Source organism: Xyrauchen texanus, chromosome 42 (assembly GCF_025860055.1).
Source record: "Xyrauchen texanus isolate HMW12.3.18 chromosome 42, RBS_HiC_50CHRs, whole genome shotgun sequence".
Taxonomy (NCBI): domain Eukaryota; kingdom Metazoa; phylum Chordata; class Actinopteri; order Cypriniformes; family Catostomidae; genus Xyrauchen; species Xyrauchen texanus.
Window position 1 is genome coordinate 28,838,584 of NC_068317.1, and position 17,477 is coordinate 28,856,060.

The 17,477-nt window shown below is 44.2% G+C and overlaps 1 protein-coding gene across 2 annotated transcripts in view; it reads right to left on the bottom strand.

Annotated features, from left to right (window-relative positions):
• Nucleotides 1-17,477, bottom strand: part of agap3 (ArfGAP with GTPase domain, ankyrin repeat and PH domain 3) — a 199,711-nt gene that overhangs the window by 34,232 nt on the left and 148,002 nt on the right. For both annotated transcript variants that reach the window (XM_052114451.1, XM_052114450.1), the window contains exon 13: nt 1,033-1,194. In XM_052114451.1, coding sequence (XP_051970411.1) covers nt 1,033-1,194 — 162 coding nt within the window. The remainder of the gene's footprint in view (nt 1-1,032; nt 1,195-17,477) is intronic.

A 17,477-nucleotide genomic window follows, 5' to 3' on the forward strand; every position in this document is an offset into this window, starting at 1 on the left:
AACAGCTAGCAGTCGTGTTATTGTTTTGACCAGTTTGTGTCATGTTTAAGATGATGCCACGGCAGTAGAAGCGGCGCAACTATGACGATCAGCCTATAATCCCAACCACATTGAGGTGGCAGTAAACTGCAGTGGAAATGTAAGCTCAGAAATGCGAGTCGAACTGTAATGTGCAGTGGAAAAGTGCCATTAGTCTTTTAAGAATGTACAAATGACAATTTTTTTGGCCTGTATGCAATCTACAAACATTGTTTAAGGTGCTTAGTCTTGGTGTTTTTGAGTGACTTAAAAGTGTAACGTTAGCTCTCCATGGATATGACAAAATCTAAATGACTAAAGTCACTGATGGACAGAGTCTGTCCAGTTGATGGATTTCTGCTATTGGCAACAGAATAGCCCCAGGGAAGTGCTTTTGTTTCCTCAATAACTCCCAATTAGGAGTCTTTATTTCTCATTGGGATGGGCAATAAAACTAATGTGGTAATGCATACATGATATATCATGATATGAACAATGGCTTTTTGAACAATGGTTTTTTTTGGTTAAACATGTGTTGATAACATAAAGCAGTTACCGCCAATGGTACTCAAGCAATTATGCAGGATCCAAATAAATCGTGGAATTTATTTATTAAATTTGACAACTGCACGTGACCTCCAACTGTTGAAACTGTTACTGTTGCCCCAAAATTGTGTTGGTCTTAACATTGTTGTTTTGTTTATCAATTACATACTTGAGATATTGCACAGAAACACCATGCAGCGACTTCCAATGGGAGTGTAATCAGTGAAGCTCATGTGAACCACCCACCTGATACAGTCAAATATAGAAATATGAACGCCTAATAGCATCCAAACAGTACAGCGCCTGGGAACCTTAGCGATTTAATCACGTTCAGTGTGAACACAACTTAGAGACCTTTTTTTTTAAACGGTTATATGTGCTAGGATGTGTATTTACAGTACTTGACAATCATTTGGATATATCATATATTTTGAAAGTGTGTGCACATGAAGGTTTTGCATATTCTACCTTCATTCCCTGCAGAAAGGTTGTCTGGTTTGGTGATGCCTGTGCTCTTTTTCCGCCTGTGCTTCTTGCGGTTGGCGTGGGGTGACGGCGGAGGCTCAAGTTTGGGACTGGTGGCGCTGCCCGTTCCAGGGGTGGAGCTGAGAGGATCTGCCATCCCATTTGCTGGAGGAAAGAAAACAAACATCAAGTTCAGTAAATGGAGTCCTGCGCCTGGCATCTTAGCAGTTGACATCAAGGTTTAATTCATTCAGAATACATTTATCATTGGAATGGCATAGTGAAATTGATTTCTTAAGACTGTGACAAGGTGCACGAAGAAAAGTGTCAATTCTTGTTATTAGACATCTTTTCTAAAAACTTCACCATATGAACACAAATGAACCATATTCGGGCCATACGCAGTCGTACACAGAGAATTTCACAGAAAACTCAGCAGATGAGAATTTGTTACACCCATCATTCATACATTTCCGCGCATCTTCCGACCCTTACATACATTGTTCGTTAAATATTTGAGCTAATTTAATAATGCTTTGAGCAGTCATTAAGTTTGTAGTACACTCAACTCATAAATACATTCTGCAGATTTAACAAAAAACGTCTCGGGTTATGACTATAACCCTTGTTCCCTGAGAAGGGAACGAGACACTGCGTCGTTGAAAACGACTCTTTGGGGAACGCTCCTTAGCGTGCGCCTCTGAAGTATGAATGAAACTATTCCAATCTTGATTGGTGTTGCGTCATGACGTAACATGTGACGGCATAACCGGATGCATAAAAGTGACGCCGGCACACATACACATTAGCCTAGCGATGAAGCAAGCCGCTCTCAGGCCTTGAGGGGTGTGGCAGGACGACGCAGTGTCTCGTTCCCTTCTCAGGGAACAAGGGTTATAGTCATAACCCGAGACGTTCCCTTCCGAGGGAACTTCGCACTGCGTCGTTGAAAACGACTCTTTGGGGAACGAATGCCCACTAGGCCACGCACCGAAAAAAGGCCTGCCCTAGGGTGAAACTGAACTCAGGCACTCAGCTAGGACGAGAGCACACGTGCGCCAGGCGTACTAGGGAGGTGCAGACTGTAAAACCTGATGAAAGTGTGCGGGGTAGCCCAACCGGCTGCCTCACAGATCTCCTGGAGGGGTACTCCCGATAAGAGAGCCCTAGAGGACGCCATGCCTCTAGTTGAATGAGCCCTCACGGCCAAAGGTGAAGGCAAATTGCGCACCTTGTAGGCCGAGATAATAGCCTGAACAATCCAATTACTAATGGTTTGTTTCGAGGCAGGAGCCCCTTCTTAGGTGACCCAAAACACACTAACAGTTGGTCCGACCTCCTCCAAGAAGAGGACCTCTCGAGGTAAGCAGCTCAAAGCTCTGACAGGGCAGAGCAAATGGAGCCTCTCTTCTTCTGCCGACACATGAGGTGGAGGATGAAAAGCCTGCAGGACCGTGGACCGTGCCGTGTTAGGCGGCACCTTAGGCACATAGCCAGGTCTCGGGTGTAAAATGGCTTTAACTCCGCCAGGGGCAAACTCCAAGCAAGCTGGCGTCACTGCCAGGGCTTGAAGATCACCCACCCTCTTTAGAGAGGTAATAGCTAAGAGAAAAGCCATCTTGAGCGTCAGGTCCTTGGGCGAAGCCGACTGAAGGGGTTCGAAGGGGCCAGGGATAACCCTTCGAGAACCACCGCCAGGTCCCAGGCTGGACGGTCTCATCCTCCATGTACCACGGAGAAAGCGAATGACCAGCTGGTGCCTCCCCAGAGGCCCATCACTCAGTGGTGCATGGAGCGCGAAATGGCAGCCACGTACACCTTGAGTGTGGAAGGGAGAGACCACAGAGAAGCGATCTTGAAGAAACTCCAGAACTGAAGCCACCGGGCAGTTAACTGGATCTACTTCATGTTCTCTACACCAAGTGGAGAACACATTCCACTTGAGGCCATATAATCTCCTAGTAGACGGAGCCCTAGAGCTAAGTATGGTTTCAACCACCCCGCTGATAGACCAGCATTTAGGTACTGAACCCCCTCAGGGGCCAGACCCACAGTTTCCACAGCTCTGGGCGAGGGTGGAAGACTGTGCCCCCGCCTGAGACAACAGATCCCTCCTCAGAGGAATCTGCCATGGCGGAGCTATCAGGAGTGAAATTATGTCTGAGAACCATACTCGGGCCGGCCACATGGGGGCAACCAGAAGTAGACTGATGCCCTCTTGGCGGACCCTTTCCAGGACTCCCGGGAGCAGAGCGATCGGGGAAATGCGTACAGGCGAAGCCTCGGCCAAGCCTGTACCATGGCGTCCAACCCCAGTGGGGCTGGATGTGAGAGGGAGAACCAAAGTGGACAGTGGGGCGTCTCTCGAGACGCGAACAGATCCACTTCTGATGGTCCAAATTTGTCCCATATCAACTTCACCACCTCTGGATGAAGTCTCCATTCCCCGGGCCTCAGCCCCTGCCTCGACAGGATGTCTGCTCCCTGATTCTGAACCCCGGAATATACATTGCTCTGATAGACAGTATTTTCCCTTGGGACCAAAGAATTATCTGATCGCCAGTCTGCACAGAGGCGCGATCTGAGTCCTCCTTGTCGGTTCAGATAAGCTACCACTGATGTATTGTCCGAGCGTATTAGGACATGGTAACCCTTGATGTCTGGAAGGAAGCTCCTCAGAGCCCTGAACACAGCCAACATCTCTAGACAGTTTATGTGCCAAGAATGATGATGGTCCTGCCACAGACCCCTGGCAAAGCGGCCGTCCATGACCGCGCCCCAGCCAGTGAGGGAGGCGTCTGTCGAAGCGGTTTTCGGCGACATGACGCTCCCAACACTGGCCCTTGGGACAGGAACCAAGGTTTCTTCCATATTAGCAGAGAACGAAGGCACCTGCGGCGTTACTCTGATTATACTGAAATGGATTCCGCTGGGGAAAACCCCTTGGCTTTCAGCCACCACTGGAGGGGCCTCATGTGTAGAAGGCCCAACGGTACAATGTTGGATGCCGCTGCCATGAGGCCCAGCAGTCTTTGAAATTGCTTTACAGTGATGGCCTGGCCTAGCTTTAACCCGGACACCATCGCCATAAGGGACTCGATACGTGCAGGAGACATGCATGCCTGCATCGTAACAGAGTTCCACACAACGCCAGAAGCGTTGTGCACTGGGATGGTTGTAACACACTCTTTTTGTGTTGAGTCTCAACCCCAAACTTCGAATGTGGCCAAGAACGACATCTCGATGCCGAACCGCCATTTCTCGAGACTGGGCCAGAATGAGCCAGTCGTCGATATAATTCAGTATACGGATGCCCTGAAGTCTCAGTGGAGCAAGAGCTGCATCCATACATTTGGTGAATGTCGCGAGGAGATAGTGCTAGGCGAGCGGAAGAACCCGATATTGGTAAGCTTCAGCCCCGAGCGAACCTCAGGAACCTCCTGTGACATGGAAGGATGGATACATGAAAATAGGCGTCTTTTAGATCTATCGTGACAAACCAGTCCTCGGATCTGATCTGACTCACGATGACAGGAATAGTAAGCATTTTGAACCTGAACCTCCTCAGAGACCGGTTCAAAACTCTGAGATCTAAAATCGGCCTCAACCCCCATCCTTTTTGGAACTATAAAGTACCGGCTGTAAAGACCGGACTCCCTGTCTGAATGATGAACACGTTCTATGGCCTCCTTCAGCAGCAGAGATTGCACTTCTTGTTCCATCACCTGAGCCTGCTCGGAACCACTGTAGTCTGCACCACCCCAGAGAATTTGGGGGCGGTGCCCGAACTGCAGTCTGTACCCTGAATTTATTATATGCAGGACCCATGCAGATATGTTGGGAAGATGATTCCATGCCTCTACAAAATCTACTAAGGGAACCAGCCTCTCGAGGCTGGTCTCGAGTGTTTTTAGAGCACTGTTCTCGACTTCCTGAAGCGGGATACCGGCAGGATTTGGTCGATACAGTGCTTGTGACCACAATTGATGTGTGTTTTTTATTTTTTGACGCTTGAACGGCACGGTGTGCTTTAGCTGGAGATTGGTGTGGCCCGAGCGTCAGAGGCGGCGGAAACCAACACCGATTTCCTGAGGACTCGCTGCGAGAACAACCTCGGTTGCTCTGCAGCTGGGGCAGCCCTCCGAGGTTCTAACACCCGGTTAGGACCTCTTCCCGAAACCCTCCTAGCCTTAAGGACGTCCCTCAGGTCGGCCCCTGGCTGGAGGGCTTCGCTGGGAGCGTTTCCTCTGTTGCCAAGCTCCTGGAGGAGGGGCTCTAGAGGAACGCTCTCCTTTTGCTCTGCGCGGTCGCGAGGAGCTGACTGAAGGCTGGGGCTGATGTGTTTGCCCCGCCCTACTTGACTTAGACTTGGATTTACGGGGAGAAACTGCTTGAACGCCGCAGATTGTTTCCTCGCCTCCTGAAACCTGTCGACGACCGATGTAACGGCGTCGCCAAACAGGCCAGAGGGCGAGAGCGGGCATCAAGCAAAAAAGCTCTGTCTTTTCTTTTATTCCCGATAAATTTAGCCACAGATGCCTCTCCGTGGTCACCATAGCTGCCATAGAGCGGCCAATAGCGCGGGCCGTCTCTTTAGTTGCCCGGAGAGACAGATCTGCGGCTCTGCGCAACTCAGCGATATCTTCGGAGTTGGCCCTCCCCTCGTCTAAATCTTTCAGGAGATCGGCCTGGTACGCCTGCAAAATCGCCATTGAGTGCAGGCACGAACCAGCCCGACCTGCCGCCATGTAAGCCCTGCTTATTAATGCAGATGTATCTCTGCAGGGCTTACTAGGCAGCGCCGGGGTTTTAAGGGAAGATGCCGACTCAGGAGAGAGGTAACCGGCTAAAGCCTCCTCCACACCAGGCATCTTCCCATAGCCCATATCCCGTGCCCCTAAAACATCGCTGTAATCGACCACACTGGGGGTGGAGACACGGGACGAATGTGGTTTATCCCACGATCTCGAGATCTCTTTGTGGAGATCGGGAAAACGGCAAACCCGGCGCTGGGGTTGTGACGCGTGCTGCAGGAAATGCTCGTCTAATTTGCTTCCGACGTGCGTTCCCTGCTCATTTTGTGGCCAGCTAATGTTAAGTCTGGCCACAGCACGTGTCACAACCTGAATCAGCTCCTCAAAAGCCTGGCCGAAAACCGGCGTGCTTGGCTGCTCACGGTCGATCCGCATCAATGCTGAGCATTTCCACTTCCTCGGAAGCAGAGAGCTCGAGCATTGGGACCTGATCGTGGGCAGAAGAAGCCGCGACGCGGGCTTCTGCACCACTCACAGTAGGCTCGGGATCCTCAAATGAAGAATGAGAAAGTGCCGCAGCAGTCTCATTCTCATCTGCAAGATCCGCTGCGAACCCCACGATCTCAATCGCGCGCTGCCTCAACAGACGCGGGACCAGAACCGTGGGGAACGCGAGCCTGACCGTGCTCATCAAAGCACGCCAACCGGGGCGCAGCACTCTCATGGGTAGTGCTTCACAACTTACACAGGCAGATCCCTCGAGAGCTGCTCAGTGCGTGCTGCGCTCCCAAACAGTTCACACACAAATCGTGCGTGTCCCTACCCGTAATAAAACGAGGGCAGGGGTGCACGCACTTCTTGAACTGCTTGGTGGCCATAATTCTTTTAAATAGGACAAACAACACCAAATAAGACAAACAATATACATAGAGCGCTTGCTGAAGAGCGAAAGCTAATGTGTATGTGTGCCGGCGTCACTTTTATGCATCCGGTTATGCCGTCACATGTTACGTCATGACGCAACACCAATCAAGATTGGAATAGTTTCATTCATACTTCAGAGGCGCACGCTAAGGAGCGTTCCCCAAAGAGTCGTTTTCAACGACGCAGTGCGAGTTCCCTCGGAAGGGAACTAACTATGTGCAGAAAATCTGCAGATTTCACTAACAGAATTCACAAAGTTAAGGTGGCACCACATTAGCAGACTCCAAAGAACTTGATTTTAGCTAAGGGTGTCACACATGAGGACTGTTTTTACATCAGTCGGAGGTAAGACACATTTGCCGATTAAGAGCGGGTTGTCCACTAATCGCAGGGTCAGCGGTTCGATTCCTGGCCCACACGACTCCACATGCTGAAGTGTCCTTGGGTAAGACACTGAACCCCAAGTTGCTCCCAATGGCAGGCTAGCACCTTGCATGGCAGCTTTGCCATCATTGGTGTGTGAGTGAGTGTGAATGTGTGAATGAGACGCAGTGTAAAGCGATTTGAATACGGCTAAGGTTAAAAAGGTGCTATATAAGTGCAGACCATTTACCATTTAAGAATGGTGGAGATATGCAGACATGCTGACTCACCACAAATTATTTTGGTTTCAGTTTAAGGTGCTTTATTGGCATGACATATATTTGTACATTCGTATTGACAAAGCATATACAGCTGGGCTGCATACAAATAAAACCATACAAAACTAAGGAAATTGACAATTTACATTATATAAAAAATACTAAATATACAAAGTAAACTTGAAAAGTAAATATGGAGACAGAGACTTGGGTCAGTTCACTAACTGTCTCTCATTCTGTGGCAAAAAGACACATTTTGTGCTGCAATCACACAGCAGTCCTTGTATTTCAATAAGAAGGGCAGTTTTTCATCACATGTTAAACGGTCAAATTTGCTGTGTATACGTTTAATTTTGTGGTAAAATTTTCTCAGATGGCTGTATATTCTGGAGTGGTGGTGGTGTAGTGGTCTAAACCACATAACTGGTAAACTGGTAATCAGAAGGACGCTGGTTCGATCCCCACAGCCACCACCATTGTGTCCTTGAGCAAGGCACTTAACTCCAGGTTGCTCCGGGGGGATTGTCCCTGTAAGTCGCTTTGGATAAAAGCGTCTGCCAAATGCATAAATGTAAATGTATATTTTGTGCATTTTGTTAGAAAATCCAGCTCCGTCTTGATTTTGTTTTGATCACAGTCAGGGCTAGACTAGCAATCTGGCATACGAGGCATTTTCCCAGTGGGCCGACGGACTTTGGGGCCGATAATGGGCGGACTGGCCAGCGGGAGAACCGAGCGGGCCGGTGGCGAGTCCACGAAATGTGCCGGGCTAAGCAAAAATTAGCCGGCGCGTTAGAACGGACCACAAAATGGCGCTGGGATATGCAGAAAAGGATATTGTTCTGCCCCCATCTCTACAACTTTTGGGCCAGTCACCATGTGAACTCCAGGGCCGATTTCTCTTCCCAGTCCAGCCCTGATCACAGAGTGGACACAACCGTTCTTCCTGTTGCACCCATGTTTAGCTGTGTCTGCCCATTTCTCTCTCTCTCATATTCAGTCATATGGAGCTCACCAAAATAACAACAGGAGTTCGCGTGAGCATAAACAACTGAAAGAGTGATTTAGGATGTGATTCATGGAGTATCATATCTTGTGAAAGTGCAGAACCCGTATGTCCATATGCAGATTTCAGCGAGTAAACAAATTACTCGATTAAATGTCGTGTCTCCACTTTCTGATTATATTTTAGTGTAGGAAAAAAGTCATGAAAAAAAACCCGCTTGGTGACAGAAACAATATGGATTCCAATCATCCAATCATGTGATGATGATAAGCGTTCAGATCAGCTTGATGTCTTGTCAGTTCTTCAGGAAAACTTCACCTGTAGCAATTCTCAAAAATGTTACAAGGCAACTGTCCAGTATCTCCACAATATTTACTTTTTTTGGCTCGTCAAGTGTTTGTTCAATTGTTACCTACTTCCTACACAATCCACAGAAAAGTGAAGATTTACAACCACTGAGAATAACAAGAGATGGACCACACCTCCGTTCCACCTCTATTAGCTTGATAAGAAGGGTGTATGTGTATGCGAGTGACAAATGACGATTTGGTCTTGCCCGAGGAGGACTGGCGATCTAATGGGAGATGCCATGCGAGCAACCAAGCACATGAGAGGTTGGGTTTGGTGTAAGGTGATTTTATATGTGATATTAACCTGCTGCTTGGTGCCAGTGTGTGTCTGTGATGGTACAATTGTAGAAAGGGGGGGTGGTCAATAGTAGGGAAGCCACGACCATCATTCTGCTCTTCATGACACTTCAACATCATTTTTGGGTGCCCTCAGGACACTATTACCCAAAACCCCCTGACCAGCCTAGGGGTAGAAGGCCCTGGCAAAGTGGACCACATATTGTTAGCGGCCTTCGGAAACATGCTCACACACACAGTGAGTCAGATGTGGGCAGCCTCCTCCATTGTCTTGGCATCAAAAGCTCATTGTAGTGTTGCAAGCTTCATTCATCTCCACAGGCCTGGGGTGTATAAGAGTATGTGTGTGTGTGTGTGAGAGAGAGAGAGAGAGAGAGAGAGAGAGAAAAAAAAAAAAAAAAAAAGAGGCGACGGTTGCGTCCGGGAGTGTCTGAAACCCGTGGTGCCAAATAACGCATATTCTAATGGCACCGACAACCATTAGCTTGTGTAGAACATTAGCCGTAATTTGGGGTTTACCTTGAGGGAGCTTGAGTCTGGTGTGCTCTTTAAAGAGAGAGAGAGATGGAAGCCGAGCAGGGGGTACAGGACAATAAACTACAGCCACGAAATCTGCCGTAGGCAACGACAAGTTTAGCGTGGGCTAGTGCTGTCACTAATGCTACCTTTAACACTTTGGATTCCCTCCAAGTTGTTTGAACACCAAACATTTTTACGCAAATTATAACGTTTTATCTGAACCCAAAGTATGTAACACAACATCCATTTGTTGTTTTATTGATAAGACACGGTTAATGATTATGATTTAGCTGTTTAATAAGAACAGCTTGATCATGAATAAATGATGAAGCAGAGGATTAGTCACATACACTGTGGGATTTCGGCTTAATTACACATGGCAAGAGACAAATTAGAGGGTTTTACAATTAGCCTTGTTACACAATTACAATAATTCTCAATCAATATTGTTGCTTCATTCTTTACCAAAGACATAACATGTAAGAGAAATCATGCTAATGATAACATCAAGACAATTTTTGCCCCAGATGTCTACATTATGAATTTAACCAACATAAAATCACATGCAAGAGAGATTCTTGCTAATAATAACATTACTGCCGGACATACATATATGTCCCAAGTGACTAAATTATGAATTTATGAGACATAAGCGAACTTGCAAAAAAGAAAGTACTCACTAGACTTAATTATGAATTTAGCCGAAACAAACAATTCAAATCTAAAAGTAGACTTTGAAAATAAAAGTGCTTTTGGCTATACAATTGCAGGATATTACAATCCAAATCTGTCACTTAAAGGTATTCAACAGTAGTCATCAGATTAGAGACTTTTTTTTTGGTCAAGATTACAATGTTAACAGTGAGTGCAGTTTAAGCACTACAAAGCAGAAATAGAAATATAAGCTCGCTGGAAACACGGCAGGTTGGCAGTTGATGCTTCATCACTGACTCTGTGTTCGGCATTGATATTCATGACTTCAAGGGTCTGCTCTCCCTCCCTCATACTGAATGGCGAAGTGGCGCTCCCAGCTGCCACACACGTTGTGGCAGGGACGCGAACGTCTGTTTCAATTTCTACACTCCTCTTCGCAACAGCCCCCCTGGGAGCGATCATTAGCTACACCAGACAGCTGGGGGTAGAGGGGTTCTCGAGAATACTGTTCACACATACACACACGCAGAAGGTCTGTTGCATTCAAACATACACACACAGTCTTTATAGTGCACTGAAGAGCACCCATCACAGTCTGTGACAGCAGTAGCATTGTGTGCATAGGTTTAGGTTGAGTGAAGCTGCCCTTGTCCCTTTTGCAAGACCTTTGGGGACCTCTAACCTTATAGAGTCATCGCTACACTGGATGAGGTATGCTTAGCATTGAAAACATTTACTGTGGCAGTATCATGGTACAGTAATTGTATCAGATGGTAATACCAAATACCATGATTCGGAATGACACCATATTCACATATCATCCCTTCAATAAAGTTTCCCCACAGTACAAAAAATACCAAGGTAATATATTGGTACATGTCCAAAAAAAAAAAAAACATGGCTCTACTATGGTACCTGTGAGGGTACATTTTTATAAGAGGCAAGATGTACTGTATTTACATGGTACACCAAGATAATTATGAACAAATCAAAAACACATGGTATTATCATGGTATCCCCCCACCCACACTTTTTTTTACATGGTACACATCCCAAAAAATATGGTATTCCCATGGTAAATGTCACAAAAACATTTTGAAATGCAGGGTATTACTCCCAAGGGTTAAATTGGTATTTTGGATGTGGGGGAACCCTAAAATCGGGTGTTGACAGCTGAGAAAAGTTTACCATCTTCTTGCCCTAGGTTGAGGGTCAACATAGAACATGCTATATCTATATTATTATTATACAATAATATATCTAATTATTATACAATTTAAAAGAAAAAACAAAAAATAAAACGTAGTACAAATAAATGCTAAAATGGAGTACACACATAAATATACAAATAACAGTGACAATTTTTACAGTGTGTTGGTTGAATGGTTTTTTGGTCTATGCTGATGCTGCTTTGGATGTCAGGATTCAAAACCCCTTTGTGTATACAGCTTTTTAATAAACTAAGTATTGGTGGATCTAAGAAATGGGTGAGCAGTTGATTCTACACGATTTCTATGAAACAGAGATCAGGCCATGGCAGAATACAGAAGTGCAACGCACATCTGGATGCAAGCTCAAGCAGTCTCGTGCTGCTCTCAAATATGCTGCCTCAACCAGCGTCTGCAACTAACTAGAGCGAAGCAAAATTAACTTGAAATATTTTTGAACAAGTACACTTGCTAAATAGAGACAGAATGTGTCAAATTGATCAAACAAACAAAAAACGTCGGAGAATAGAAGAAACGGCATGGATGGACAAAGCTTTCTTTTTGGAATCAAAGTTGCAGGGGCGCTGTTCCGGCCCAATTTCACCCCTGATTATTATGGTACCATGGTACAGTAATGTATCAAATGGTAAAACCAAATTTGATATATACCATGGTTCTGAACGATTACCAAATTTTCAAAAATTATACAAAAAAGTACCATCACAGTACCAAAAATAGCATGGCAATACAATGGTTTATGTCTAAAACCAAAATAAAGCATGGTACTACCATGGTACATGGTGGTGTAAGGGTACAGTTTTGTAAGACATGGTATTTACATGGCACTTCAAGGGAAATGGCAGTGTCATGATACAAAAAACTTCCTCAAACAACATGGTATTACCATAGTAGATGCTCAAAAATTTGGTTTACTATGATATCATATGGTAATACCATGGTACTTGTATAAATACTGTACCATAGTACTGAATAATTACTGTATACATACGTATCCTCTCATACTAAGAATTACCCTCATAGTACCAAAAACATACTATGGTTCTACCATGGTAATTGTCAGAAAAACCATAGTACTACCATGGTCTTTTTATACTGTAAAGGTACATTCTTTGTAAGAGATTGTTTTTACAACGTACTCCCCAAGTACTTCAAAGAATACCATGGTATTATCAGGATATATGTCCAAATATCATGGCATTACCATGGTAGATGCCCAAAAAGTGTTGTGGTATGACAATGATATCAGATGGTTATAACATGGTAATTGTATATACAGTATACCGTGGTACTGAATGATTATCATATTCATCTACCATGGTATTTACATGGCACTTCAAAGAATACCATGGTACCTGCCCGAGAATAACTTTACTTTAACAACTTCATATTGTACATGGCAAAAACCAGGGTATTACTATGGTACCATGTCACAGCATAATTATAATTTATTTATAATTTCAATAATTAGCTGGAACTGCTCTTAATGTAGCTGCAGGAAATAAGGTGGTCAGCTAACCTACGATTTGCAACCGTTAGCATCCCCGCAGGAAACAGCACTTTAAGCCATGGTTCTGGCGATGAAGGCTGTGGGTGAGCACGAGAAGATTGCAGGGTTTGCACAAAGAACATTAACTCATTTCTTAATAGCTCTCAATTTCTGTTTCTTCCAGCAGTATGTGAGGGAAAAACTTCAATTTCTTGCTTCAGCTAATTCAAGAGCTACCGGGTGCGGGTGGTAATTTTTGACGAAGAGGACAACCCCCGCCCTTTACTCCTACCCCTTGACATGGCAGCAGTGTGAGCAACCCCCAACCGTAATCAATGGCAATGGTTGCAATTAATGGTGAAAAAAACATGCAGAACACAATCACTACTTCCTTCTTATTATTGTCAATTAGAGTGCACTAATCAAGGCATGGGCAGGCACACGCCGCTGCTCTCTACAAACGAAATGTCAAACTTCATTACAGCCAAGAGCGGGGAATCAAACTCCCTAAGCTCACTGCCTGCTCGAGCTCCACAGGGGACAAGTTTTCTCCGCCTCTTAATGACGACAGACTTTAGATTACCAAGAATCGCATCGACTACACATCCTAGCCCTAATTTAAAGAATAAATGTAGCTTAAGAGGACCTTTTAAAATTTCAGTTTTGCTAACGCTATTAGTGTGCTAATTCTCTAGATGAAATAAATCTAAGGTCAAACCACAGGTTCTTATTTGGAGCAGCAGATTTCAATGGTGGGTATGGGCAACATTGCAGATTTAATAACCCTTTCGGGATTATATAATGTATTAATGTTAGTCAATGTTAAAAAATAAAGGGATATCTAAGGTTTACAGTGAAGAAATTATGTACGTTCTTTCTGAATTTTTGGAAGAAAAAAAAGTATTAACTTGATTAAATAGGCCTGTATGACTATGTCGGACATGCAACAGTTTGTAGAATACACATCCTCCCACACGTAACACATTTCTAAATGTGGCATATGAAAATTAAAACTAGCATCAGACATACAGTACAATATGCATCTTTACTGCTTGAATTATTAACCAATACAGTAAATAATCATATTTGACTTCAATACCATTATATTTGTGATAGTCCTAGGCACTCATAAGGAGAATCCCACCAAGGAGGAGGAATGGCATTCCAAAAAGATGTTTATTTTGTAGGAGGTGCAAAATGTGCAAAATAAAAACAGTGCTGATGAGCCAATAAAACCAAGGTCATTTAAAAAAAGGCTAAAAGTTAGATTTATTTCCATTACTAGAGCATTACCCACTCACCACAAATGGTTTCTGAGTTGTAATCTGCCCTAATTAGGTTCTACCAACATGATCACACGGGAGTTCGGCATGTTGTTTCCAAGAATTCCAGTACACTAGAATGTGTCAGCCGTGAGAGAGGCCCGTGTTCACAACCCGCGTTGGATCCAGGAAGAATATTGCACTTTCATAATCAGTGAAGAGCGTGACACGATGGTTGTATTTTTCCCTCTAACATTACATTTTTACTCCACTGATGGTTAGATTTGGGGTTGGGAGGTACAGTTTATAAAATATGCATTCCTCTTCACTGTTTTACTGTTTCTACAGCTGAAATCGACTTTACAACTTGCTTTTGGCGATCATCTGTGGATATTACACCCGGAAAACAGAGCGTGCACGTACCCATATGCTCAACAACACTTACCGCTTTGGCCACTGGGGGCAGCGTTTTACATTTCAGTTAGCACAGACCAGTTTTAGCCAAAGAAAACTTAACCGCTGTTCTCAATTTCACCATGAGTTCAATCTAAATGACTTTACTTTGATAAAATCACTTACCCGGATTTCAGGGTTTACTGGAGTTATGTCGTCATGACAGCAACTTTTTGCATATATCTTTACACAGGTAAGGCTAGTAAGCTATTTTTTTCAAACTACAATCATGTTAACACTTATAAAGTTTATGTCTCATGGCTATACTTTTAAAACCATGTGTATTTTTAAGTTAATAAGGGGCAGCTCTGGCTCAGGTGGTAGAGCGGGTCGGCTGCTAATTGCAAGGTTGGCGGTTCGATTCCCGGCCCACATGACTCCACATGCCGAAGTGTCCTTGGGCAAGACACTGAACACCAAGTTGCTCCCAATGGCAGGCTAGCACCTTGCATGGCAGCTCTGCCGCCATTAGAGTATGAGTGTGAATGTGAATGGGACACAGTGTAAATGCTTTGGTAACCTCTAAGGTTAAAAAAAAAAAAAGCGCTATAAAAGTGCAGACCATTTACCATTTAATGGACTAGCCCCATACTGTAACTATATAACATCTATACTGTAACTGCAATTTGACCTTTTTTTATCCCCCTTTTCTTCCTAAATTTGGAAAGCCCAATACACACTACTTAGTAAGTCCTCGTGGTGGTGCGGTTACTCACCTCAATCGGGGTGGCGGAGGACAAGTCTCAGTAGCCTCCGCTTCTGAGACTGTCAATCCGCGCATCTTTTCATGTGGCTCGCTGTGCACGACACCGTGGAGACTTGGAATGTGTAGGCTCATGCTATTCTCCGCGATCCATGCACAACTTACAATGCGCCCTATCGAGAGCGAGAACCACTAATTGCGACCACAAGGAGGTTACCCCATGTGACTCTACCCTCCCTAGCAACCGGGCCAATTTGGTTGCTTAGGAGTCCTGGCTGGAGTCACTCAGCACACCCTAGATTCAAACTTGCGACTCCAGGGATGGTAGTCAGCGTCAATACTCGCTGAGCTACCCAGATTATTATTATTTTTTTAAATAAATGAGGGACGAGTTTAAATTATTTTTGTGGTAATAAACATTAAGCCACAAATGCGGTCACTTGAGATGAACTTGTATTGGGCCAAGAACCTGGTATTGTACTTTTGTTAGCCTGTAGTGTGGCTAGGAACTTTTTTTAAAACAGCAGTGTAACTATAGTATAACTACCAACTAGCAAGTAGCTTCCCCAACACTGGAACCCATACAACGTATATATATATATATATATATATATATATATATATATATATATATATATATATATATATATATATATATAGTATTTAGAAATATGAAAACAGAACGGATATATCTATGCTAGACTGCTCTACAGCAAGATGCTTAACACATGATACAAATACAGTTCCGTTACATACACACATTTACATGCCCTTGATATGAATGATTTTGTGCATGCACAGCAGATATATAACCAAGAGAAGAGCTTAGATTTAATCAAAAGTATTGCAATCAGTATTCAGAGGCCGTAACTAACTCAACTTCCCCTTATCCAGCACAACCCTTATAAAAGAGAATGGCACTTAACAATATGGAAATAGTCACCTGGTTAAGATGCATTTGATCACTATTTAAATCAGCTTTTCATCTCAACAGCCCTAATCTTTTGCTTGACCTTCAACCATCACATAATAATATGGTGCTTGGGGATTGACTAAAGTCTATGTTTTGACAATATATGTGCAAGTTCAACATCCTTTTAAAGTACATATAGAATACGAATATACTGTAGAATAAGGAATGATTACACCTAAATTTTGTCCAATAAAAAGCTCATTCAACTAATTAACTAGCTAGCTAACTAGCTAGCTAACTTGCTTACTAATTAACTATATACTAAGGAGGCTTGGTGATGTCAACAGAAAACATTAGCTGAAGAAAATCTTTGAAATGTATGCAACAATAAATTAGGTTTGCACACTAGTAGCTTTACTATGACACTAGATCAGTTTCCAAAGACCATTGATATAAAACTCTTCTCTCTGTTATGACCTTTAAAGCTATAATACTCTCACAAAATGCAAGAACCGAGAGGCTGATTGTAACAGGTCATATAGAAAATGTGTTTACCAAATCCTGATACAGCTAAAACTATTACTATGTGTGCTTGTGTGTGTGACAATAACTATTTTACACCAGGGCCTAATGAAGTGCTTTGTCACACAAACACACACACAGCTCATTTCGGAGACTACGGCCGCTTTGAGTAATTCTACTTTAGGATGTGGTGCTGATGGGTGTAGATGGGGGTGATGTCGGAGCAGGGCTGAAATTGATTGTTCGACAAGCAGAGATGAGCAGATACGAGCAGAGAAGGGTGAGTGTCGCGCAGTGTAGAGTGTGTCTGTGACACGACGGGGCCTCCATTTGGCTCGTAAAGAGCGCTCTTTAAACTAGCGGGGCCCCTGGGACCCTAATGGGGGGTAGAGAGAAAGAGAGAGAGCGAGACAGAAAGGGAGAGGGTGTGAGGGGGGGTTTGGTTGGGAACAGCGCAGTCGCTAATGAGAACAACAAGTGCGCAAACATGCATGGAAATGACTGTTATTCTGTTGATGTGCATTTAAGTGCTTTTTTACTGCCAGCCGACAAAGAGAAGGAAATAACCAATGATGAATGTTGTCCCTGTAAAGCATTCATTTTCCAACATGGGAGGGGGAAAAAAGAATACGTGAAGACGGGTGAAAATAATGTTGCGTTGTTACGCCCGGCAAATATATTATTTGACTTCACTCAAGTGCACTGACAGGATGAGAAGAGAGAGAGAATGAGAGA